The 24,540-nt window shown below is 44.6% G+C and overlaps 2 protein-coding genes and 2 non-coding genes across 5 annotated transcripts in view; all 4 read right to left on the minus strand.

Annotated features, from left to right (window-relative positions):
- The window catches only part of MOBP (myelin associated oligodendrocyte basic protein), a 42,439-nt gene extending 30,905 nt beyond the window's left edge, over positions 1-11,534 (minus strand). Inside the window, exons 1-2 of one of the 2 annotated variants that reach the window (XR_008530962.1) lie at positions 11,394-11,519; positions 4,819-4,896 (exon numbers count right to left, since the gene is read on the minus strand). The gene's annotated coding sequence lies outside the window, so the exon portion shown is untranslated. Of the gene's footprint in view, positions 1-4,818; positions 4,897-11,393 lie in introns of both variants that reach the window. The other variant, XM_054595230.1, reaches the window with a different exon arrangement.
- A 6,857-nt stretch (positions 11,535-18,391) lies between these two features.
- Positions 18,392-23,585, minus strand: RPSA (ribosomal protein SA). Its single transcript, XM_054595118.1, has 7 exons — positions 23,528-23,585; positions 22,544-22,708; positions 21,606-21,724; positions 19,973-20,218; positions 19,106-19,234; positions 18,827-18,992; positions 18,392-18,553 (listed from the first exon to the last, which is right to left on the minus strand). Exons 2-7 carry the CDS (start codon positions 22,674-22,676, stop codon positions 18,459-18,461), a joined length of 888 nt encoding a protein of 295 aa, XP_054451093.1. The 5' UTR covers positions 22,677-22,708; positions 23,528-23,585; the 3' UTR covers positions 18,392-18,458.
- On the minus strand, positions 19,757-19,908 carry LOC129061105 (small nucleolar RNA SNORA62/SNORA6 family). Its single transcript, XR_008528074.1, has one exon. It is a non-coding gene; the product is annotated as a small nucleolar RNA SNORA62/SNORA6 family (small nucleolar RNA).
- On the minus strand, positions 21,788-21,937 carry LOC129061106 (small nucleolar RNA SNORA62/SNORA6 family). Its single transcript, XR_008528075.1, has one exon. It is a non-coding gene; the product is annotated as a small nucleolar RNA SNORA62/SNORA6 family (small nucleolar RNA).
- Positions 23,586-24,540: the final 955 nt, after the last annotated feature.

Genomic DNA, 24,540 nt, shown 5'->3' on the forward strand with positions numbered 1-24,540 from the left:
GAGGAGTAAGGTCTTGTCCCACCAGGTACACATACTCATTCATCGTAAACTATATTAATTAAAACAGTAGAATATTGGCTTGGAAATGAACCAATAGATCAATGAGACAGAATAGGGAACTCAGAAACAAACTCAAATGTGTTTATTTTCATGATTTATAACAGAAGGGGCATTTTTTTTTAATGGAAAATGGATGAACTGCTCAAAAGAGAGACAAAATGAAAATAGACCAAGGTCTCCAACAAGAATAATAACAGCATATATATATCCAGGCACGATTCAAGGGCTTTATAAATTTAACTCATTTAGTCCTCACAACCTCACAATAGCCCCATTTTGCAAATAAGAAAGTTGAGGACATAGAGCTACTAAGAGGGGGCCCCAAGATTTCCATCAAGGCAGACTAGTCTGTGTTTCTAACATTGTGTTAGAAAGACACTATGTGGTTTCTAATAGCAAATGTAAGAATGAATCTTTGAAAGCCAGTGACCATATACCCACATACTTAGCTCTGTAAGATTAAAGGAAAGAGAAATAGCAGCAAAGTATGCCCATTCCAAACTGGCCCAATAAGGCAGGTATGGGGGAGGTTAGCAAAGATCAGGAAAAACCTGCCAATCAGAGCGCCGGGGAGGGGCGCAGGAGCTCAGCAAACCAGGACTGGGCTGGAGCTGGGCTCAAGGAACCATCTGAGGCTGTGAGCCCTGGGCTGTCGGAAGGTTGCCCATGGCTTCCTGCAAGTGAGGAGTGCACACAGGAGTTTTGTCCAAAAGCTGTTTCTGAAATCAAAGTTGGGGGTTCAAAGGTTCTACTTCAGACCCAGGTTTATTTCACCGACCACATCCTTCTTAAGGCTGCTCAACCCCAACTCCTCTGCTATGAAAAACATTATCACTGCAGAGTAAATTCATTCCACGTTCACCACTTCCCTCAGAGACCTTGAAAGGCTTCTAACACCTTGCTAATTCTCTCTGAGGCTGGGAGCTAACGCTTTCGTCTGGGTTGCAGATTTAGAAGATGGTGGCAGGCTGGCGTGGTGAAGAGTCCACGGCAGCAAAAATACATGTGGAAAGTAAACTTTGTAACTACCACATGCTGTCTGGGAGTATAGCTTTATCTGTTTATCCTTGTTTATCCGCGGGTGTCCCTGGCAACCAACGTGTTTACAGATTCGTACAGTGAACGAAGATTCTTTGGGGAAGCCAGTTTCGGGTAAGGAAAATGTCATACAGATGTTTACTTTGAATCAGAGTGCTTTTCCCCAGAGAGCAGCATCTTGCCAAAACTCAATACAGATCCGAGGACCTGCGGAGGCTGTGAAAATATACAGCATCACGGGACGCTGACTATCTTGGAGTTAACCACCCACTTGGGAGACAAAACAAAGCTTTCATTGCTTTCTTTTCTCTGGCAACAAGGATAGGTTAATGCGGTCCAAAGACCACACTGCCCACAGACAACTATCTCACAGACTTGTATGAAGCCCTTTCTGATTGAACAAACACTGCCTGACCCTGGCTATTCTAGGAGGGGAACAAGTGTGACCCCATGTTGGTATCCTTAGCGCACAGACAATATATTTAGCAAATATTTTAGGAGTAAAAGCTTTGCTTAGTATAGTGAAGCCAGACAAACATGTAAGAAGTAAAGGAATTTTCTGAATGCAATTTTAATAACATGACATTGTTTTCTGTCCCATCTAAATTTATACAATACATTGTTTTACCTAATGGACATGTGAGTTTACACTTGAATCGTATGTGAATAAATAAATCCATAATTTTCTACCGATGGGGCAAATGGGTCCAGGAAAAGGAACCAAAGGCATGAGTCTTTCTCCTTGTTTATCGTTTCCCCTAGTCAGAAATTTCAGAGGCTCTCCACAGCTACGGAGCGAAGGCCTTGCTTCTTAGTTAACATGGCACACAGGGCTCCTGGTGTCTGTCCACTGCCCCTTTCTCTCCTACCACCGCCCCTCACTGCTATATGTCAGACACATTCTATATGTGATCAAAATGCGCGCCTCTGAAAACACTGCTCCCTTCCCCGGAATGCCTTTTCCCCATCCTGTTTGTGTGGTGGACTTCTGTTCCTCCTAAACACCCAGCTAAGGTTCTCATCTCATTAAAGGAGGCACCCCACCTTGGGACCGTCTCTCTAATTTTTACGTATTTCTATCAGTGGACGTGCCGCACCGTGTGTGGCTGTATGTCTGTGCTCCCAGCCTAAACTCTGGGCGAGAAGGGCTTCTGTCTGAGTCCCTGGGGTCCTGCTCTGCCCTCCACCATGAACTGAGTGTCTTCAAAATCCCCAGGTGCTTCTGCTTCCTGGGCGGTTATGTAGGACCAGGGTGGCTGATGTCAGATTCCCAGCACGGCTATTTTAAGAACTACAGTTTTAACATAAAGTGGTCTCTCCGTAGAAAACATTATATGTTCAAGGGGTACTTAGTTTTATACTTATGTGCTTTTCTTAATCTGTTTGTGATTTGAAAAAGTAAGAATTGTGTTTCTCCTTTTCTATAAAAACGATGGGATTTTGAATGTACACACATGAAAGTAAAACAAATGTTCTCCCATAATGTTTCCTGGATAAAGAAAATGGCAACAAATCTTCCAGATTTGCATTTGCTTATAGAAAACTCTAAGTGTTCATCTGGCCTGAGGCCTTAGCAGGGGGTAAGGGAGGGAACCTAGCTGAGCTGACGGGCTGGGTTATCGCTCTACAACAGCCAGGAGAAGGTGAGAGCTGCTACGCTGCCTTGGGTCTCCAAGGGCATCTTGGGAAGACAAAGAGAACAGGCCAGGGCAGGGTAAAATAAGCACTGGGTTGTCGACCGTCTCTTTTAATGAATTTTGTGCCCAAGGCCACCATCTGAGCCACCCGATGGCAGTTACACTTGTAGTCTTCCTCAGCTGAATGAAATGCCACTTATCTTTGCTCCATTTTGTAATTTATATGCCTCCATCTTGATATTTACCATATTCTATTGAAATTATCCACCTGTTCAAAAAAACAAGAGGAGGACTTAATGGCGACTCCAAGGTGTGTAGTTGGAGCATCCGGGTGGGTGGGGGAAGCACCTGCTGCAGGAGAAGCCTCCGGGGATGAAGCACGACCATGAATTCGGTTTTAGATGCGCTCGAGTCAAGGAGTTAGAGGGGCAGCTAGGTGGGGATGTTGAGTGAAGGTTCAGGGGAGAAGCCTGGGCGGGAGATAGGATTCGAAAGTCTTGGAGTATAGGTGGCAATAGAAGCCGCACAGATGGACGGAACTGCCTTGATGGGAGTGTAGGATGAGGAGAGGGCATGGCTGTGTCCTCCCGCATTTACAGGGTAGGTGGAGGAGGCGCAATGGCCAAAGGATAAAGAGGAGAGTTGGAGAGAAAGGAGGGAAACTGGGACACATGGAACATGGGAGCCAAAGGGAAGGAGTGTTTCAAAAGAGGGAGTGGTCGCCTTTGCAGAACGATTCTCGGAGGTCATGCGTTAGGGGGAGATAAAGAGTATGGTAGATTAAATGACATGACAAGAATTGGTGACTTTAACAACAATTGTTTCCAGGAATGTTTAAAACGGAAATTAAGATTGGAAGGTTTGTGGAGGGGAGAGGGGTTGAGGATTTGGAGACACTGCAGTCAACTCAGGCCACAGGTTCGAGGATGAAGGGGAGGAGAGTCATGGCAGCTAGAAAAGTATGTGGTTTCCAAGTTGTTGTCATTGTTTTTGAGGGTGGTAGAGAGGCGACTGGTCCATTTCTTGATTTATTTTGTTGGGTTTTTTTTTAATGAGGGTAACATGCATAAGTGCTCATGGAAAAGGTCTAGCAGAGAGGAAAAGGATGAAATAAAGTCAGAAGGGGAAATAATTAATGTTCTTGAAGAAAACCCAAGGAGCTGGAATGTAGAGCACATGGTGAAGGGTTGGCCTTTGCTGGAAGAGGGAAAACAGGTGGCTGTAGGAAGTTCCCAGGTAATAGCTTTCATATTTCCAGTGAAGGGGGAGATAAGGGTATCAGTTGAGAATGAGAGAGTTGACCTTTGGAGAATAGAGTGCTTTAGGAGAGACTTTGCAGAATATGAGTTTTGCCAGCCTTGTTGAGATCCCTGGCGGTGAATCTGCAGGGGGACCGATCTCCCCCACTGTGCTCCTCTCCAACTGTTCCCGGCAATCTGCGTGCAGACATGGAGAAGACAGGCCAGTTCATCCAGGGCTGGGGTTCGCCAGAGCATTTGCAAGAGAGGAATTGAAATGATGGGTCCTAGAAGCCACCCGTGATGGAAAGAAAATAGAAGGTAGAAAAGGGCGAGGATAAATGGATAGGTGAGTGGATTCATAAATGAATGGGGATGTGGAGGGACAAGTCAACTGGAAGTACCTAGTGGAAGAACAGTTGTAATGGGGTGCTTAACAAAGCCAGTGGGAAGAAAGGAGGGCCATGAACGAGATCCTAGAGGTTTGCACTGTTTGAATCAGAAATGAGGTAGTTTCAAGTACTGGCAAATTCCACAGTGTGGCAATGGATGGATGAGGCAAATTGTACAATAACAGCGGGTTTGACAAAGGTTGACAAATGGTGGCTTAGTTCCTAGTGCCTGATGCACAGACGTGGAGTTTTTTCCCCCCAAAATTTCTACTCCCACAACCCAGAATACTATGAAACACCTGGCATAGTTTTTAAAAAGTCTTTAACTCTTATTAATAGTTCGATTGCTCAAACTTTTGCTGACTCTGCATTCTACTTGAACTTACTGAACTAGTAATCATTATACAATAAACTAGATGCAGGTCCAAAAGAGTGTAAGAGATTAATTCGTACCTGTATTTTCATCCATACACATCTAGTGATTAGATCTCTGTTATGCGCTTGTCTTGGTATCATTTGCTTCTTTTCTTCCTGAAAGTGAAGCAGCAGAATGTGTTCTGGTTAATGACTTGGTTACTTAGGCTATAGTTCATTCAAGTGTTTTGTACACAGAGCTTCACTCTCACAGCTCCAGGAAGGATCATGAAGATTGATCTAGATGCTCAGTCCCTTGGGGAGAGAGGGTAGATATACAGTAATCACAAAATCACACGCAAGCTTTTGAAAGCCAATCTTATCACTATAGAGAAAAAACACTCCATGTCCAGTTAATTCTCTGCCATTAAGTAAAAAATCTTTAGTCATTTCTCCTAGGAAATCTGAGCTCTACAAACCTGATTTTTGCTTAAAACACTAATAAACAAAGTGTTTGAAAGAAATGAAATCTCAGAGTCTGGCTCTAAAAACACAAATCTTCACAATTAAGCAAAACATCTGAAGGAAGGAGTTGAAGGACTTTCTCCCCTAGAGCTCTGGAAGAGAAATGTGTTTGCAGCATTATAAACTTGATAAAGGAATGCAATTTGATAAAGCATTTGCTATTTTAAAATATCAATCTCGATTTCCCATGCAGTATGAAAATTTATGGGACTATTGACAACTATTTGTCCCATTCTTTTTCATATATACATATATATCAAATCTTGGAACTGTTGTTTGAACAAAAGGGTATTATAAGATTATGAAGATTCTAGACACAAAAACATTACCTTCAAATGAAACCTGTAACTCTGGTTGTCTTAATTGATCATTTGTTTTTCTAGTAATAATTGACAACTCTGTGTTGTCAACTTCATAAATCTCTATAAAATTTCTCTGTCAGAGCAGCTGAGCATATACCTCTCCTTCTACCTGCTTGACAGAATAGTTGAAATCCTCTAATTCTGCAAGCACTTTTACATAAATAAAAACAATTGATCAATCATAATGTAGTAGCAAGTATTGAATTTATGCTCTCATTGGAAACAACTACAAAAGCTGAACAAATATATAAAGTAACTGTTTGCAGACATTAGATGGCAAATATTTCCAGGCTATGATCCTTGAGGGAAAAAAAGTAGAAGAGATGAACCTCACTTTTATCCTGTTTTTTTCCCTGAAGATATTTCTCAAACTGCTACACAGAAAGAAGAGTTCAAGCAGAGACAGGAAGGAACAGAGATAAGGGTTAGGCGTTGCTAAGACTGCAGGTATTTGGAAAGGGGTGGAGGGAAGAGTAATGTAGGGAACTACTGAGAAGATGTAATTTCAGGGTAAGGCTGTGGGAAGCCCAAGGAGGGGGAAATTGTTGCTAAGAGGCTGATACCTGAGAAGAGATGTCAGATCTCACTCACTACTGGGGAAACCTTGTGAGACCTTGGCGAGCACCCCAAGCTTTCAGGTGAGACCAAATACAATCTCACCCTATGGTAGGGGCCATGCCTAAGAGCAAGGACAAGGATGGAATAGGTCTCCCAACAAGACCTAAAACCAAGTCTTAACAATAATTTAATATAACCCAGAACTTCTACACTGTATAACCTACAATGCTCAGCATGCAATAAAAATTATCAGACAAAAATAGGAAAAGGAGACTGAAATCAAGAGGAAAAAAAAAAGGTCAATAGAAGCGGACTTAGAGATGACCCTTAGTGATATAGTTCAAGAGAGGGGAGGAAAGATGAACAGAATGGGTGACAAGATGAAGCATTTTTCAAATAATTTTTAAAGTTCTTAAAAATCAAACAAAAAATCAGTCTGCATATGGGGAATGAGAGGGAACCCAGGATGGACCTCAGACAGTGGCAAATGAATCTGATCACAAGTTAACCACATAACCACACTGAAGGGATGGGAAAGAAAGGAGGGGACCTGAGCAACTTTGGAAAATCATGTTTTAGGTGGATGATATAAGGCGAAAGACAAAAATAACTAATTGCTGGTATATTTGTTTCTCACAGGAGTATAGATTAGAAGCTCTAAATCTACTTTATGTGTAAACTAGGATTGAGCAAATAAGTACACTGTAGATCATGAGAAAGTTTTCTTCCTGTCAGAGAATGAAGTTACAAATAAGGAAAAGAGGAATGCTAGAATGAAGCGTGGGGCATACTGGATTAGAGATACAGAGATAAATAGAGATGTGAGTCTATATACATTAGCATGCATACATACGTTTTCTAGCTTTGTCCACATAGAGGACTTAGAAGAAGTGACACCCCACAAGCAAAGACTATACCTCGTACTCAGATCTTGGTTTCTAAATACCATTGTCCAACAAGCGGAACCATGGCTCCTTGAAAAAGTGGTTGATTTCAGGCTAAGGCAGGGAAAATGAAGTTGATCTTGGAGCAAACTGTAATGACAGAAAGTAAGAGAGTGCTCATAACAGACTAGTACATGTCCAAAGTGTAGTGGAGCCAACCTGAAAGAGCTCTCAGGGGTCAAAGCCACTGGAGCAAGACATTTAATAACAATAGTATTGGATTATAAACCAAAGAATAAAACAACTGCCCTTGGATTCAAACTCATATAAATAAATAACCAAATAAAGAAAGAAATGGGGGGAGAGAGAGAGACACTCCTCCTTGAAGAATAATTCACTTAAAAAAAGAGGCAGCAATGGCAGAAGTAGAAAGTCAGTATTAGAAAATGATGCGGTGATCATTTCTGCAAGGAACATTCACTGATGGATGTGAAAATTAGCATGTGAAAGTTTAAGGAGAAACAGGGTATTTGCACAGTCTCAAAATATTCCCCCCATAGGTATTTATTCATTAAAAAGAAAAGAAAAACAGCAATTTCATAATGAAATTGATACCTGGCAAATACCACCTTGCCCAAGTGCTCAGCATTTACATCACTCATAACCCCCCTGGGGTAGGCAAAACGCCCCCCAATCCATTCCCAAATCCTAATTGCTGAAACCGATGAATATGTACATGGCAAAAGGAACTTTGCAGATGTAATTAAGTTATAGACCTTAAAATACAGATATTATCCTGGATTATTTGGGTGGGCCCGATCTAATCATATGAACCCTTCAAAGCCAAGAACTTTCTCCAGATGGAATCAGAGAAACGTGGAGAGAGGCACAGAAACAAGAAGAGAGCTCAACCCCCCGCAGCTGGCTGGAAAGCCGACAGGGCCAGGGGCCTGAATTCCAACGCCACGGGGAAATGAATTCCGCCAACGCCCTGCATGAGCTCGGAGGCAGCATCTCCTCCAGAGCTTCCAGACAAGAGCCAAGCCAGCCAACACCTTGATTTCGGTCTTGTGAGATTCTAAGCAGAGCACCAAGCCTCCAGACTTGATGTAGAATTGTGAGAGAATAAATAGGTGTGGTTTCAAGACACTAAGTTTGTGGTGATTTGTTACACAGCAATATAAAACGAATATACCCACTGCGGTGGATCACTGAAGATCCATTCCTCTGTTTTTATAATGAATTTGTGGACTCCCATTAGAAATGGATACACATTCCATGCACCTGTCTGTATCAGAGGTTCTGACTTTTAAATGCTATTGTTCCAAAGGCTAAATGCTGCTTTCCTTTCCCTGTGCCCATTCATTCCATATGCAGACATAGACTACGGATTAACTGTGTTTTCCATATTCCCGATGCTCTGGCATCAGGGGCCTTGCTGATCCTGGAGAGACTGCCCCTCCCAAAGCTAATTAATTCCTAGAGACAGCAAAGGACTCGCCTGTGAATGTACGTTTCTATGCAAATCAACCAAGCCAGAGCCTGAACTCAGCAACTACCTTCTTTATCAAGTTCTCATAGATTGATCCAATGTCCCTCTATTCTAATCACCCAGGGTCAAGTGCCAGGTGACTCAGGACAGCCCCTATACCCCCGCGCCCACTGAACTTATTTAAGCTCACCCATCCTAAACCTGCCTCCCCTGCCTGGCTCACCTGTCCCTGCACAAGTACCACAGTCTCTTGCCCCCACTTTCCTCGCTCCTTCGGGCTCCTGGCTGACTCCAACTCGAGGGCTTCCCCATTCAGGCCCTGCCTGGTCTGGCCTACCCTCTCCTCTTGGGAATTTTGACTAGCAAACTATCTTTCCAGTGGCAGTCACCTGATCACGGGCCTCACGGGCCTAAATAAAAACAAGCTCCCAGGCACAATTTAAAATACATTGGTCCCTTAACCACCTGGAGCGCAGCTAATGCCAGGTTTTTACCTAATGCACAACAGAAGCATCGGAATGCAGAGTGGCCTTCACAGCCCATCCAAAAGGTGCCTCATGGAGTCCAGACGATGGCCTAGGGTTAGCAGACGTCCAGGCTGTGGAAAGCAACTCAGCTCCCATCCCCAGGACTCTCGGCCTTCCAAGGCGGCCACACCTGATCCCCAATTCTTTCGACTGAGTGAAAGAAGGAGGCCCAGGAGGGCTCATCATAGGAACACTCAATCCTTCAAGTAGAAAACACTTTCTCAATCTCCAGGGTGACTTCTGTGGCCCAGGTAAGACAATTATGACAGCTAACGCTACATTTTCCCAAAAGCTGAGTTCCTCAACATTGAATAGCCATGTGCAGAACCCCAAACTTCTCATCTAATTTCATAGTTAGGACAGAAAGTGTTTATCTCATCCAGGAAACAGTCCTGTTAAAGTCATAATACATTCATTTAACTACAAAGATCATAGAACAAATTAACCAACCCCCCCTTATTTGGATTTATGATGACTTCAGAATTTTCTCTGAGGGAAAGAAAAAAAATGCTTTATATTTGCATATGTAAAGAATCCATTTTAAGAATCAAAAAACTGCCTGCCACCTCCAAACACAAGTTTTCCCACTTACCAGCAAACGAAATGAATGTTCTTTCTACCAGACACCTTGACAACATACTAAAGGTGTGTTGTCACACCTGGAGTGGCTTTTCAGGGCAGCGTTTTATTGAACTGTACCTGTTTTCAGCAGATGGTCTTGCTTAGAAAGAAATTATCACACTTGTGGCATAAATACTGATAGAGTAGGAGATGTGAATCCAACACACACAAAGAATCTAGCTTAAATACCTCACTACACACCTATCAAGCTCATGTACATATCATTGCAATTACGGTTTATAAATAAAGGCAGCACTTACACACTTTCGGTGAATACTTGGGAATTATTAGTAAAAAGCCCTATATATTTAAATGTTTTGTATTTTTCTTGTAAGATTTTAGGTACTCATTTAAAATCCTAGTTACATTAGATAAACAAGAACTTGAATTAATTAAAAGTTTGTACAGATTCAATTATGACTTTGGATATGTATGATCTAAAATGCAAGCATATTCCTTCTAAAACTGCGTACTCTGGACCTAATCATGAGAAAACATTAGACCAAACCCAAATGGAGGGACATTTAACAAAATAACTCTTCAAAAACTGTCAAGACAAATTAACTTCAAAAACTGCCAAGACGTGAAAGAGAATGACTATTTCAGCTACTTCCAGATTAATGGAGACTAAAGCGATACTACCGCTAACGGGGATGTGTGATCCTGGGTTGATTTCTGGGATAACTGGTGAAAGCTAGTTGCCTGTCGATTAGAGAATAGCATTTTCTTTATGTTAATTTTCTGATTTTGATCATGTCTATAATTTAATTTCAAATGGCTCAGAAAGAATAGTAGGTGTATGTGAATACAGAGAGAGAAAAGATAATAACCCAAATTTAGTAATATGTCAGAATCTGAGTAATCTGGATACACCTGGAATTGTTGACTGTTTGCAATTTTTCTGTAAGTATAAAATAATTTTTGTAGTCCACTCGCCGAGTTATTCTCCTGCGCTGCTAAAGAAACATAAAGTAGCACAGCTGCTCATCTGGCAACAGTCTGTTTTCTGCCTCCCTGCTTTATTCACAAAGCATTCAAAATTCTTTCCCCCATTTTCTTCCTAGAACGTTAGCCACATCCATGACATGATTCCCCTGACACTTAATCTTTTCTTTCCTTTTTCTATCAATCGCAAAACTGAAAGCATACAAATAAAAAAACAAAAAAACCTCTAATTCCTGGGAGTCTGTTCAAGACAAAGCATGAATGTCTTTCTACTTATGGTTTCTAGGGAGCAAAATTATTTCAAGATTGGGGCTTTGTTGTTCCATTAGCATTCCCCACACATACACCCAGCTGTATGAAGGGAGGCGTTGTTCCTAGATAAGAAAAATTCATTTTCAAATCGTGATAAATAATAAATGAAGAGAGAGAAAAAGAAGCAGCCAATAGTGCCATTGATCTAGCTCCAGGAACAGGGGGCTTTTGACTGGAATATGTGTTAGGGTTCGGAGCCCTTTCCCGGGCTCAGACAATTTCCAAACACTTGCCAGAACATTCCACGAGGGCCCTCCGCCTACATCAGAATAACGTTGGTGTCCTCTGTTCTTGTTTTCTCCATCCTTTTAGGTCCTCCCAACCTTGGCTGCTATGACAGCAGGTCTCCCCTGGGATGTAATGAAATGGCCCACACGCAAGTGTGCACTTGCCACTTGGAGATGAATTACAACATGTAGCAAGATGCAAACCAACGGAATCCCCTTACCGTCAGGCAGCAGTTGTGTGAAACAGGTTCCACGTCTGTATCAGATCCCTGGGGAGGCTGAGGCTACTCAATGCATGCGGAATATATAGGGAGAGATTATATATCCCAGTTTTTCATTACACAAGGTGTTTTTGATGGGTCCTCAGCCAAGATTCACTTAAAAACAAAAGCTACACAAAGATGACAAAAAGGCCACACAAAGTTTAAACAAAAGGCTAAAGAAAGACCAAACAAAAGCCAAAGAAAGTTTAAACAAAGACCGAAACAAAGACAAAAACAAAGGCCAAACAAAGACCAAAACAAAAGGCAAAAGAAAATCTAAACAAAAGCTAAGTTACAACCACATTACACACAAACACACACACTCACAAACCGCGTCTGCACTGCAAACCCACACTCTCCTGCATTTCAGTCTCCCACCTCTCCCATCCCACATCATTAAGCCCCGTGCCAACCCCCTCCCCGAAGCGCGCTCCACACCCTACATCAAACCACATGCCAGGTCCAACCACACCACACACCAGCTCACACCACCAAACCACAAACCATCTGCCTATGTGGCACCCACCACAGCAACCATCCCACATCCGCCAAGCCACGCGTCATCACACAGGCCTCCACGCCACGCCTCACCACACAGGCCTCCACGCCACGCCTCACCACACAGGCCACAAGTCAACCCCACAAGGCAGAACAGAGTTGGAAGTCACACTGACGAATCTCCCCTTTGGGATTCTTTCCATACTCTATGCAGAGTAAATACCCATCCTCCTTAACAGGCCCTACATACACATGCATGCACACATGTACACGCCCCAGACTAACATTCACACGTGTGCCCTCACCCAGTGTAACAAGAATACCTCAGTCTAGTTACCACGGAGATGAGATCGGGACAATTCTATGACAACTACCATTTACATTCAAATTCGTGAAAACTTTTCAAAACCATCTCTTACAGTAGGTGATTTCTGTAAAGTATTAACCACATTCAATTAATATGATAAAGTTGGCTCCAGTGTTAGACATGGCATTTTCTTATCATTTTCCTAGAATTTGGGGGTCACACCATTGAGTCCCATAACTACATGTCTCTGTTAAATTTCCTGGTCCTGCAACCCAGTACTTCTGCTAAATTTCTCTGTATACACATAGAACGACACATGAACGATTTGAAAGATGAAAGGATATTTCTGAAACCACTCCAACTAACAGCAGCCTTGCCTCTTTCATCCCCACAGCTTCCTGCACAATGGTGAGACATTAATGCCAACATTGTCATCAAGTTTCCTTTTAGGCTCTTGTCACAGTATATGCAAAAAAGAATCATCCTCCGGGACCTTGAGGAGGCAATGCAATGAGACTAAATACATCCAGTATAAATCTCATTGTAAACTAACTTTGAAGCTAATGTTACCGTCTTGATCTGAGGAACGAGCTGTACATGCCTGCCGGCTGCTTCACTCGGGCTGAGGCCAGCGCTTTGCCGGTGCTGCTGCGCCGGTGTGCCCGAGGGCTCGGGGCGGGGTGGAGCAAGGTGGCTCAGAGCCCGGCTCCCGAGGTCTCAGGCAGAGTCACTAAGCTAAGGCGTCATACTGTGCCTGGCACGTAGCGTGGCATCAATGTTAGCTATTGTGGTTCTCGCCCTGAAGCAGTTTGCAGAAACAGTTGTAAGAACACACTTCCTATTTAGAGAACAACTGGCGAGGAAGACAGGCTTTCTTCGCATTTCATTCCATTTTATTTTTTAATTGGCCGGATCGGGGTGACATGGGTTAATAAAATTATGTAGGTTTCAGGTGTGCAGTTCTATAATACATCCTCTGTGTATTGTACCCTGTGTTTACTGCCCCCAGTCAAGTCTCCTTCCATCACCATTTATTTCCCCTCGACCCCCTTCTACTTCCCCCCACCCCCTTGCCCTCTGGCGAATTCGGGTTATTTAAAACTTGCAAGATAGAGTGGGCAAATTATAAAGATTCATCTTCTCTCAAGGACTCCTCTGCTTTTCAGGCCTTTATACAACCTTCAGGGGTGTCCGGCCTTTTGGTATCTCTGGGCCACACTGGAAGAAGCAGCGTTGTCTTGGGCCACACACTAAACATATTGTGACACATAGTCACACACGCACACAAAAAAAAAACACACACACACAAAAAGAACACATAATATTTTAAGTAAATTTACGATTTTGTGTTGGGCTGCATTCATAGCCTAGGCTGCACCCCTGAAGCTGTCCCATGATACACGGAGTGACATACAATTCATGCAACCAAAGTGTGGCGGTCCCACGGAACATGCACTATACCATCTCCTTTCACTCCCATTTAAATGCTGGTGCTCGCCCTTCCTGCAGTGGAGTTCTCAGTCCCAGAGGCAGCTTTGGAAGCCACGTCTGAGTCGCTATCGCGTCTTTGAACGGCAGCTTTGTGTTCCAGAGGGCCAGACCTCCTGGGTCTCCACGTGGACTCGTGGCCCCAAGTAAATAACTCGCTAACATTACAGGTAATTTCTCTACAGAAACGTTGGCTGCAACAGACCACTCCCACATGTTATGGGCTGAACTCTGTCCCCTCCGAATTCATACTTGGGGACCTAACTCCCAGACCTTACTTAGATGGGGGTCTCCTCTGAGGTAATCACGTGAAAATGAAGTTTGGGGGGTAAGGGGAGCACTGCTGTCCTTATTAAAAAGGGGCAATTCCTACACACAGACCCTCAAAGAGGGGAGACAGCGTGAAGACACAGCAAAAAGATGGCACTGACAAGCCAATGAGTGATCTCGAGCAGACCCTCGGCCCAGCCCTCCGAAGGAGCGCACGCTGGGGACATCTGGAGCTCAGACTTCTAGCCTGGGGGACTGCGAGGCAATAAAGCTGTCGTTTAAGCTCCCCAGGGGTCCTGCGGTGCTACGTTATGGCAGCCCTAGCAAATTAAGACACCAGTTTCTGTAAATACTATTTTACTTAATTAGTATTTATCCAAATACTTTAATACTTGTATTATTAAAAGGCCTTATGTTGAGAAACAATAGCTCCCTTTGCCACCTCATGCCACTCCGTAATCCCACTCACCAGAGGCGACATGTTTAAGTATTTTTAGCTATTTTTTTCTATACTTCCTTCCATACTGTTAAATAATCCACACAAGCGGCCACCTATGTACTCATTTATTACAGGCTACTGGCTTCCTATGGAGGATTTACACTGTTTGTCCTTTGCTGTTTAACAGTTAAGCCCACAAGGCATGACGGGATAGTCCAAGTCCGAGCACAGAGCTTGCTGCTGGGTGATGTAATGGGCAGGCCTCACCATCCGAGTAGCGGGAAGATTTCCCCCGAGCTGTTCTTTCTTCAGGGAAGAGCAATCCGCTTCCAGCGTGGCATGGGTAGGGACGGTAAGGGAGTTTGAATACCTTGCTAGTGGTATTTCGTGATCAAGGTAGACAAGGGACCCACGCGAATATGTGGCTGTGTCCCTTTTCCAAGCCCCGCCTATCAGCCCAGATATCGTTTCTGTCTGGGAATTTCTTCATAACGGACTTCCAGTGATCAGAGCAAGTTGGTGCACTGAACCCAAGAACCTATTCAGGATGTGCAGCTTCCCCAGGCCGTGGCCCTGTTTCCCACTCTACCTGGCACTCTAGGCATTTCGACATACTTTGACATGCTTTTCTTCAGCATCATCTCTGCAAGGATTTATACGGTAACCTCCTCCACTCTGCCCAGTCACTTACTGTCCTGTTCATCATCTGTCAATTTCCTTTTCTTTGGGTGTTAAAGCTTCTTTTAAATATTCTTGCCCTGGCCAGTGTGGCTCAGTTATTTGGAGCATTGTCCCATAACCAAAAAGTTGCAGGTTCAATTTCCAGTCAGGGCACCTACCTAGGTTGTGGGTTCGATCTCCAGCCGGGGCTCTGATGACTCCCGGTCTGGCTGCATGCATCCCAAGCACATGCGGGAGACAACCGATCAATGTTTTTCTCTCACATCGATGAGTCTCTCTCCCTTTCTCTTTCTAAAAGCAATGAAAAAAGTGTCTCCAGGTGAAGACAAAAAGAAATAAAATTCTCTACTGCCCCTGTGGAGTATTTTTAACTCTTTGCCTTTTAAAAATATTTTACTACTATAATTTTAGTTTTTTTTGGAAGAGTAGAAAAAAATAAGCATGTGTCATTCACCTGCCACTTTTAACCAATATAGTAATTGTTCTTATTGAAACATAATTTATACATGTACCATAAAACTCCAAATTTTAAAGTGTAAAATGTAGATCTTTAAACATATTTAAGGGTTGTTGAGGCATTACTATTTAATTCTGTAACATTTTCATCACTTTAAAAAAAATAAATCCATACTCATTCGCAGTGAAACATTATGCTATTTTTATATGCGCTCATAGATTCAAGTATAAAAAAGAGCTGGCAGGTATGTTATGGAGATTACTTTGTTATGGAGATTATTAAGTCAGTATGAAATGAAGACTCATTTACAGAATCATGTTACCGAGGAGACACTGATCAGATGAAGCCATCTCCATTACTTCACCTAAAAACTTAAATGTACATGAAGTCACATCTACAATTAGACAATTGTCTACCTAACAAATTTTGTCAAACTATGTTATAAAAATTGGGTTTTGATTAGGAAGATTAAAAAAAAAAGGTCAAAGATTTTCAGGTTCATGGTGACGCTTTTTGAATAGAAATGTGAAAAAAAAAGTTATAGCTATAAGAGCATTACATTATGTTAAGGCATATAATAAATTGATCAAATATGAGAGAAACCAACTGAAATGGTTTTTCATTTGCCTTTCAATCTTCACTTCCAGAGCAAGTCTGTCTCCTCCAAAACTTGGACCTTCATCTTGCAGATTTTAAGCCACACAGACTCCGACTTTGGTCAACAGAATACACCACCGACTGAGCTGCCAGTGGCTCAGACAAAGCCTCGCTGTGTTCCCAAGTTCCACACGCAGCCTCTCCCCACTCTGTCTCTGTCCCTCTCTCATACTTAGGTCCAGTCACAATTGTGTTCTGGCCAGTGATGACCTGTGGAATAATGTACATTATGTTCTTAAAGGGACTGGATTTTAACCAACCTGCTGTTAAAATTCACTCTCTTGGTGAGATGCTTCTCCTGTTCAACCTTCTGGGACCAAATCACAGACTTTTACCAGTTATACTACCACCATTACAGAAGGAAAATGTGGATACGAGGAAGCAAGATGCAAGAATTCTAGTGAAGAGGCTCAGAATTAAGAATGTATCGATGTCCTATTCAAGAAAACTAGAGCTGAACTGTTGTGTTAAATACAGGTTCCCTTCAAGAGCTATTGCAGCAGGAGACTTCAGTGTCACACTGGGCTCAGTTCCAAATGCCATAGGGACAAGTGGGCATTTACAGCCCAAAAGGAGGTTGAGGGAATCAGCAAATGGAAAATTACTAAGAGGAAATAGCAGGGGTAATTGTTTTCTGGCTAAATCGTCTCAACAGATCCTTGCTCAAGCCCCCTGGGTGATCAGACATTAAGGTGGGGGGGGCCCCCGCGGGGCAGCATGGGAAGGGGGCGGGGATGAGGAAGTCAGGCATCAAAGGTGGGGGATGCCACAAAGTCAGATTGAAGTCCCAGTCATGGCCCAGCTGGGAAAAGGGTTCAGAGGGGTCAAGTGTCAGCTCGTCCCAGTGCAGGAGCCCTGATTATCTTTACTGATGTCAGCCCAGGATCAACAAAAGCACAATGAAGCAGGACCCAACATTAACAGGAATTATCTTTGAAAGAAGTCTTTTTTCACTCTTTATTTTACAGAGGAAATAGAATGTGAGAAACATCATTCAGTTGCCTCCTACATGGGCTGGAATCAAACCCACTTTTTGATGACACTTCAACACAACCAGCCAGCTCAGAATGATCCTTCGTTCTACGCTGACCAACAGCCAAGGAGTCATCTATCTGTGGTAACAGGATGTAGTTTCCACAGATGAATTGCCTGTTTTCCTGTTCCTTGGTCCCTGAACAGCCTCCTCCACCCAAGAACATGCTAACAAATGAACTCTGCATCCCTCAGTACTCACCCCTGGCCTTCAGCCATCCTGATTCCAGCAACTACTCCAACTGTTGCCGACCGCTTCACACCATGGGTTCCGACTCCACACACACTGGAGCTCTGAAGGAACATGGCTGACTCGTCCACGCTTTCTCCTGCACACAGCCAGGGGCCAACTTGCTACAAAGCTAATGTTGCTCGAGCCCCCGGGCTCCCCTCACTCCCCTGCACCACTGCAAGGGGCCCAGAGAATGTCACAGGGACATTTTTGTAAATTTTCCACAGGCAAAATAAATGAATCAACGTAAATCACCGAAGCTGCTCAAACCTTGGACCCACCCTAAATTCCTCCATTCTCAAGACAATGGTTTGGTTTTCAAGAGGCTGAGAGGAACTGTGACATCAGTAGAGCCCCACATTTTTAATAGAATTAAAATGCACAGGAAATGGCAAATTCGGATTTATATAGTATCACATGAAAATTTTATACTTTTAACTCTCCCAGAACCTGCAGACAAGCTGACCAGGAAAAAGGAGACAGATGTCTCTCGCAGTTGGGAAGGCTGTGACCCCTTCAGTGGATCCAGGACGGAGGACTATACCCCACCTTTGCTCAAGTCTTCTATAAAGACAGATGTTACTCAGAATTGGCCACCCAAGTGGCAAACAGTAGGGGCTGTCAATGAAAGCCAATTTCCTTCAAAATCTGAACCTGAAAGAATTTACCAAATACAGATGTTAATATAAGCTCTTGGAAAAATATTTCTGGGGTTAATGCATGTGCAGCTATTCCCATCTATTTTCAGAACACAGAGTATCCTTACACAAGAAGGAAGCTCAGGAAAACACCCAAGTGAAATACCAACAATGACCATTTTACTGAAGTCAAGAGACCTACGGTAATCCCAGGCATCTGACCTGCAATGAAAATCTTAAAAAAAGTGGACACAACTTTTAGAAACTGTTTATTTTCCACCAGCCTTATTTCCATTCCGTTAGAAGAGTCTGTGGAAGGCCAGCTTAAGACCACTCAGTGGTTGTTCCTACCCATTCAGTGGCCTGCGCAGTGGGGGCTGCAGACCAGTCTTCAGTGGCAGGCTGAGCGCTCCAGTCTTCTGTTAAGAAAACACAAAAAACACCCCATCAGCTCTGTTCCCATTGTACATCTCTCACCTCACCACCCGCCTTGCATTCTATCAGACACAAATTTCAAGGACAAACCAAAACCAGATCAGTTCATCAAATGCACTTGAATTCAATGTCAACTTATTAGCACAGCCATAACATACTGGGACAAACCTTTTAACATAGCCAAGGTCATTCAAGTTAGATTAAAAAAAGAGACATTCCGAACCAGCACCCTGGTGCCCTTGTGTCCTGATACCTACCAGTAGGAAACTGCTGAATAGGCACAGAGGGCACCTGCACGCCTTCAGACCAGTCAGCGACCTCAGGCTGTGCCGCAGTGAACTCAGGAGCCGGAGCCGTCCATTCGCCCTGAAATTCCTCCTTGGTCACAGCCTTTTCAGCAGCTGCCTGCTCTTCCTTCTCAATCTGGTTTAAAAAAAAAAAAAGAGTTCACAGGGACCAACACACTTTACTTCCCAGAAGCAGACCAAGGAGTCCACTTTGCTCATGGGACCATAGGTGTCTGCGGAGGAGCTCACCTCTTCAGGGTCTCTGTAGAAGTAGAGATCGGGCATGACCTCCCATGGGTGTTCACGGGAGATGGTGCCGCGCATGCGCAGAACTTCCCGGGCCAGCATCCACCACATCAGACCCACTGAGTGAGCCCCCTGCAAGAGTGCCAGGATATTAGAAAGGGACACCTGGCCACCCCCAAAAAAGTGCCTCCCCATTCCACCTAATCTGCCCTATCATTTAGGTCCTTGGCACCAAGAGAACAGACATGTCTTAGTATAAAAGTATTTGTAACAAGGAAGATTGTTCAATACATCAGCAACTCTCAACCTTGATTGGCTGAGTTTATAAAACACTACTGTCAAGCCTCCACTCTAAGCAATAAAATGAAATGCCCCCTAGGATCATGCCTGGACATTGTTATAATTTTTTAATCACTGGGTGATTCTTATATGCAACCAAGGTTTTAAGACCAGTGACAAACTGGACCAACTCGAACCATACGTAACCCACCTTTTTAGGATCTTATAGCAGGCTTCATCAAGCTGGTCTGAAAACAAAAAGGCCAAGGAATGCCTGAGAGGCTCAAGCAGAGCAAGAAATATGGAGAAAAGCAGCAAAAAACACCATTTTTCAAATGTTTTCATCTCTCCTTGAAGCTCTCACACATTCAAATCACTTGTTGCAAGGATTACTATCAAACTCCACTCATGGGGCCAGAGACCCTCGTGGTGTTTGCGAAAACTTGCCCCTCGTGTAGCACACTACCTACACTTGTGAGTTCATCGGCCACGAGCAGCCTCGACTCCAAGCTCTAACAATGTGCAGAGGAATGCCCAACTGCTTCCGGGGCTCTTGTTCTCAAGGTCAAATTTCGACCAAAAGGTAGTTACCTTGTTGTTGCAAGGGATGGCAATGTCCACATAGCGCAGAGGAGAGTCTGTGTTACACAGAGCAATGGTAGGCAGGTTAACATAGGACGCTTCGGTGAGAGGCTGGTGGTCAGCCCTGGGGTCAGTAACCACCAGAAGTCTCGGCTCCCGGAAGGCCGCCTGGATCTGGTTAGTGAAGGTGCCAGGAGTGAAGCGGCCGGCAATGGGAGTGGCTCCGGTGGCAGCAGCAAACTTCAGCACAGCTCGCTTGAGGAACCAACATCAAGAGTTAGCCGTGCCTCAGAGGCAGAGCCGTAGGACAAAGGGGCTGACAGTTCCACAACCACATGAAGCAGCCCATCTAGTCAGAACCCCCAAGTATCCCTCCTCACAAATGAAAGCATCAAATTACAGTAATTCTGCGCTCCGCGTCACCTGGAAAGGGCTTACAAAACTAGAGCCAAAAAAACATGCTAATCATGTCCCCACTCCGACCTCCCTCAGGTGCCGTGGCTCACAGGCCTCCTTGCTCCTAGAGGACAGAGCCACACTGTCAGACTTCTAGTACCATGTAGGGCACTTGGTGAGTGACCTGGTAAGTTGTTCATGAGCCTCCAAGTTCCTCATAGGGTTATAACATGAAATGAATCAATACAACAGTGCGTGGTAACTGTAAGCACTTCTTGATCAAATGCCCTCCCAGCTAATCTACATGAAGCAGAACTACACCCAGCTTTCTTCACCCTCCCTCACCTTTTTCTTCCAGAAAGGCATGCTGGCTCTTTCCCTGCTACATCCAAGCATCTAGCAACACTGCCTAGATCAATCTAGAAGCTTCATAAAGTTTTGCTGAGGAAAGCATGAGAATGGTCACTGTTTGTTCCAGAGCAGCATCTTCCCTCTATCATGCACCCAGCTGAGGGGCTCAGTAAAATCCAGCCTCTAGAGAATACCCGACACCCTGCCCCACCCCCCAAACACGCTGAAAGTTAACAGGACCTCGTTTTACTGTCAATCTGAACAATGAAATATAGAAGGAGTCTCCCGCATGAATTTGAAAGCTCTGTTCAAATCTAAGTCAAGCCTTTTTAAAAATTAGAAATGGGGTGAATGAAATTCTCACTGGAGCTCTTATAAATCAATTTCGGTATCTGTGAGTCTTCTCACAGAAAGAGAACAAAGAATTATAAAAATAGAACAGGGCAAAAGAGACAACGTTTTTTAATCTCACTGGACATTTTTAAAAAGCTACTTTTCATTTAAGTTGGTAAAGATTCCTACTCTTGCTCATAGGACTTGGACGAGGACTAGTACCATACTCAGAAAACCTTCACAACTGACATGAAAACATTTTTGACTCAGTACTTCATGTAAATATTTAAAGATGTGACAACAGTACAATGCTGATGAGCCATTTTAATAGGGTTATTTCTCGATACTTAGTGGCACAAGCAAATACATAACATGAAAAATGACGCTCAACATACTGTCAGGCGTCAAGTGGTGTATATGTTGAAAATGTCAAGTATTGACAATTCAACATTTCTACAGTGGAATTTTTATTTTTATACTCTTCCAAACATCCCAAAATGATGATGTTTGGGAGAGTGAGCTTAATTTTTATAATAAAAAGCAAGCCTCTTGCTCCACAAACCTGGCCCGTGTTCCTGGACGATATGACACTGACATCAGCAGGGTTTTCAATGGCAACAATGGCGCGAGCAGCCAGCAGGAGCTTCTCCCAGGTTCTCTTCAGGTTTATGATGTAAATGCCTAGTGACAGAAAAGGCTTTAAGCACGTGACCTAGCTTTCCAGCGGACATTCTCCCGCCAGCGGCATGTGGCAGAGAGCACTATCCACCTCCAGTCATAGAGGCAGGCTCTCCTGGAGCTGGCGAGCACCCTGCCGTCAATGTAGCACACTTCCGACACCCGAAGTTCATTGGCCAAGACGGGCCTCCGCCCCGAGCTTTAACAGTGTGCAGCCTCCACGCAGCAGGTCAAGTGCCTCAGCTCCCCTTTCTCTGCAGCAACCCCCCATCAGGATTCCTACAAGAGGCTGCCCACCTGTTGGCCTCTCACCACTTTCTCTGCTTTGATACCAAATTCAATCCCACATTCCTTTACAGCCCTACTCCCAGGCCTTGTCCTTCAGTGGCTCCATCTCTACCCACCAGAACGCCTTCCATACTCCTGTGGCAACCCTCATTCATCCCCGTCTCTTGTTCTGCTTTCCTCGGAATGCAGCTGAACAAACCCGTGCCAGTACCTGGGAACATAAGGCACTATGGGAGGGAGTCATCAACTCCCAAGCTTCCTGCTCATCTTCCTATCTCACATGCCCTTAGCAACCCACTCGAGTCCCACTCATAACCTCACAAATGCCACCCTCCTCCCATGGACACAACCCAACGCTTTTAGTTTTAAAGCCTGTTTCCAATCTAGGGATCTAGCTTCACTTATTACTTAGTAGAGAGCCCTCCAAGGTAAACTCAGATACTACTTCACCCAGCACTACCCGCAGAACAGGAGGGTCACAATTTATCCTTAAAGCTGGAAGGGTGGAGAAGGGGCGCTACAGCGGTGACTGACCATCACTTTTCCTTTTGTAGATGTACTGTTCCATTTGGAAGTCAAGGTTGGTGCCACCTAAGTGGGTCCCTGCGGCAAGGAATTTGAGGACATCCTCCTCCTTCATTTGCAGGACATCGAGGCCTCCGGACATTGTGAAAGTTTCCCTTTAAGTTACGTGGGAACCTGAAAAACAACAGTTAACAATCTAATCCTTTCCGTGCCAGTGGGGCAGGGGAATGGGTGCATTCCCTGCTGGGTGGCACTTACAGTTCAATGGGATGAGACATAACTGAACAGACTGTGCTAAACACGTAACCGCAGCAAACCTTGCTGAGGAGAAAAGTGTGGGGATGATCAAACCAGGAATTCCACTACATGAAAAAAGTGAATTAAGACGTAACACTTTTCAAGGTACCCAGGAGTTATGTTGAAGCTATCGATGAGCAAAAATAACCAGCAGCTGTAAGGCCAGCAGCCATGTTGGAGCACTTAAGTTGAGCAAAGGCAGGGGAGATGGAAGCAAGTTTATATTCAAATAGATTTAGGCAAGCACGTTGGATTTAAGTCTCCGTGGATTCCCAAATGGTTTTCCTCAAAACCCTGCCAAGAACCTTAACACCAACGGGAAAAGCCCCCGAGCCCTGGTCCCTGGTGTAAAGGGGCGCCTGGGCCTCCGGATTCACTGTGAAAGTGTCGGGGTACCAAGCGACCTCACGGTGGTCCATTCCCCTCCTCCCTGAACCCGCGCTCACCATCAGTTCGGACCGCCCCGCAGCCCCGCGCCTGGGCTCCAGCGTGGCCTCTCACCGCTCCCGGGGCATTATGGGAACCCGCGGGCCCAGCTCGGCCACGTGCTGTCCGCAGGGCCGCGGCGGGCCATGTCGATCCCTGCCTGACCCTCCCTGTCTGCACGCCCTCGCCCGCAGTTCTCGCACCCGTAGTTTCAGCAGGAAGCTGGTTCCCGCGGCTCTGGGGAACTCGAGAACCTCACAAAACACTCACCGAGAACAACGCCGTACGGGCCCCTCTCTTGGTAGCGCGGAAAGAACGACCGGGCGGAAATGACGTAGTTATATACCCCACCGCCGGCCAATGACAACAAAAGCTTCGCGGAAAAAGGGCGGAGCCCGAGAGAACGTTCAGGGGCGGGTCTTCCCCGTCGTGGAGGGGGGCTGACGTCGCTGGCGCCGGGTCTAGGAGCAGGGCGTGCGGGGGTGCCCAGGTTCCCGCCGGGCGGTGTGCGACTCTGGCGCTGGTCGGCGGCCCGACGCGGCGGTGTTCCGAGGGTGTCGGACCTCCTACCGTAATCGGGTGCTGCACGCGAGCCTGAAGCCAGCCAGCCAGTCAGGTTCGAGCTCTTTCCCAGTTTCGTGTACTGACCTGTGAACTTGAACGGGTCCCTCGCTAAGCTGCTGGGAAACAATGTTGAACCTCACAAGTCTAAGTGTTTGATGTACGAAAGCTGCAGAAATTATTTTCATATTGTGGAAGACAATTTAGCAGTACGTAATTCAGATTCTAAAAGTTCACTGATGGGAAATTCTCCTGAGAAATAAAAAAGACAAGACTGCACAGATGCAAAAGCTGGGGGGACGGGTTGGGGGGTGTCTGCGCGCGCGCTTAAACAGTTTCCACATCCGCCCTGACTGGTGTGGCTCAGGCGGTTGGTCGCCGGTCACAGACTTGATTTGTAGGCCGGCGTTGCAACCAATCAGGTTTCCCTCTCTTTCTCCCTCCCCGCCCCCCTCTCTAAAAACAAATACAATCTATTTTTTAATTGCAGTATCATCCGTCGATAGATATAAAAATTTATCCCGTCGATACGATACTATACAACCATTAAAAAATAGTTAAAATTTTATGGTACAAAAGATAATCAGAGGATGAGGGCAACTTTTAAAAATTGAAACCCTATGCGTTAAAAAAAATTTTCAAATAGCCAAATTATTAATACTTATACAGGAGGTTTTAAATCCGGCTGCACTTAGAATCATTTGCAGAGATTTTAAACATGC

The sequence above is a fragment of the Pteronotus mesoamericanus genome, unplaced genomic scaffold, assembly GCF_021234165.1.
Source record: "Pteronotus mesoamericanus isolate MK-2021 breed Mesoamerican mustached bat unplaced genomic scaffold, CSHL_Meso_final scaffold_54, whole genome shotgun sequence".
NCBI classification, from domain to species: Eukaryota; Metazoa; Chordata; class Mammalia; order Chiroptera; family Mormoopidae; genus Pteronotus; species Pteronotus mesoamericanus.

What these genes read in the sequence shown, in the direction of transcription:
- RPSA (XM_054595118.1), bottom strand. Translation starts at nt 22,676, where the DNA reads ATGTCCGGAGGCCTCGATGTCCTGCAAATGAAGGAGGAGGATGTCCTC. An exon ending in CTACAAAAGGAAAAGTGATG is followed by an intron (nt 21,725 to 22,543) that starts GTCAGTCACCGC and finishes TTCTGTCACTAG; the next exon opens with GCATTTACATCATAAACCTG. An exon ending in TCTACAGAGACCCTGAAGAG is followed by an intron (nt 18,993 to 19,105) that starts GTGAGCTCCTCC and finishes TTTTTAAACCAG; the next exon opens with ATTGAGAAGGAAGAGCAGGC.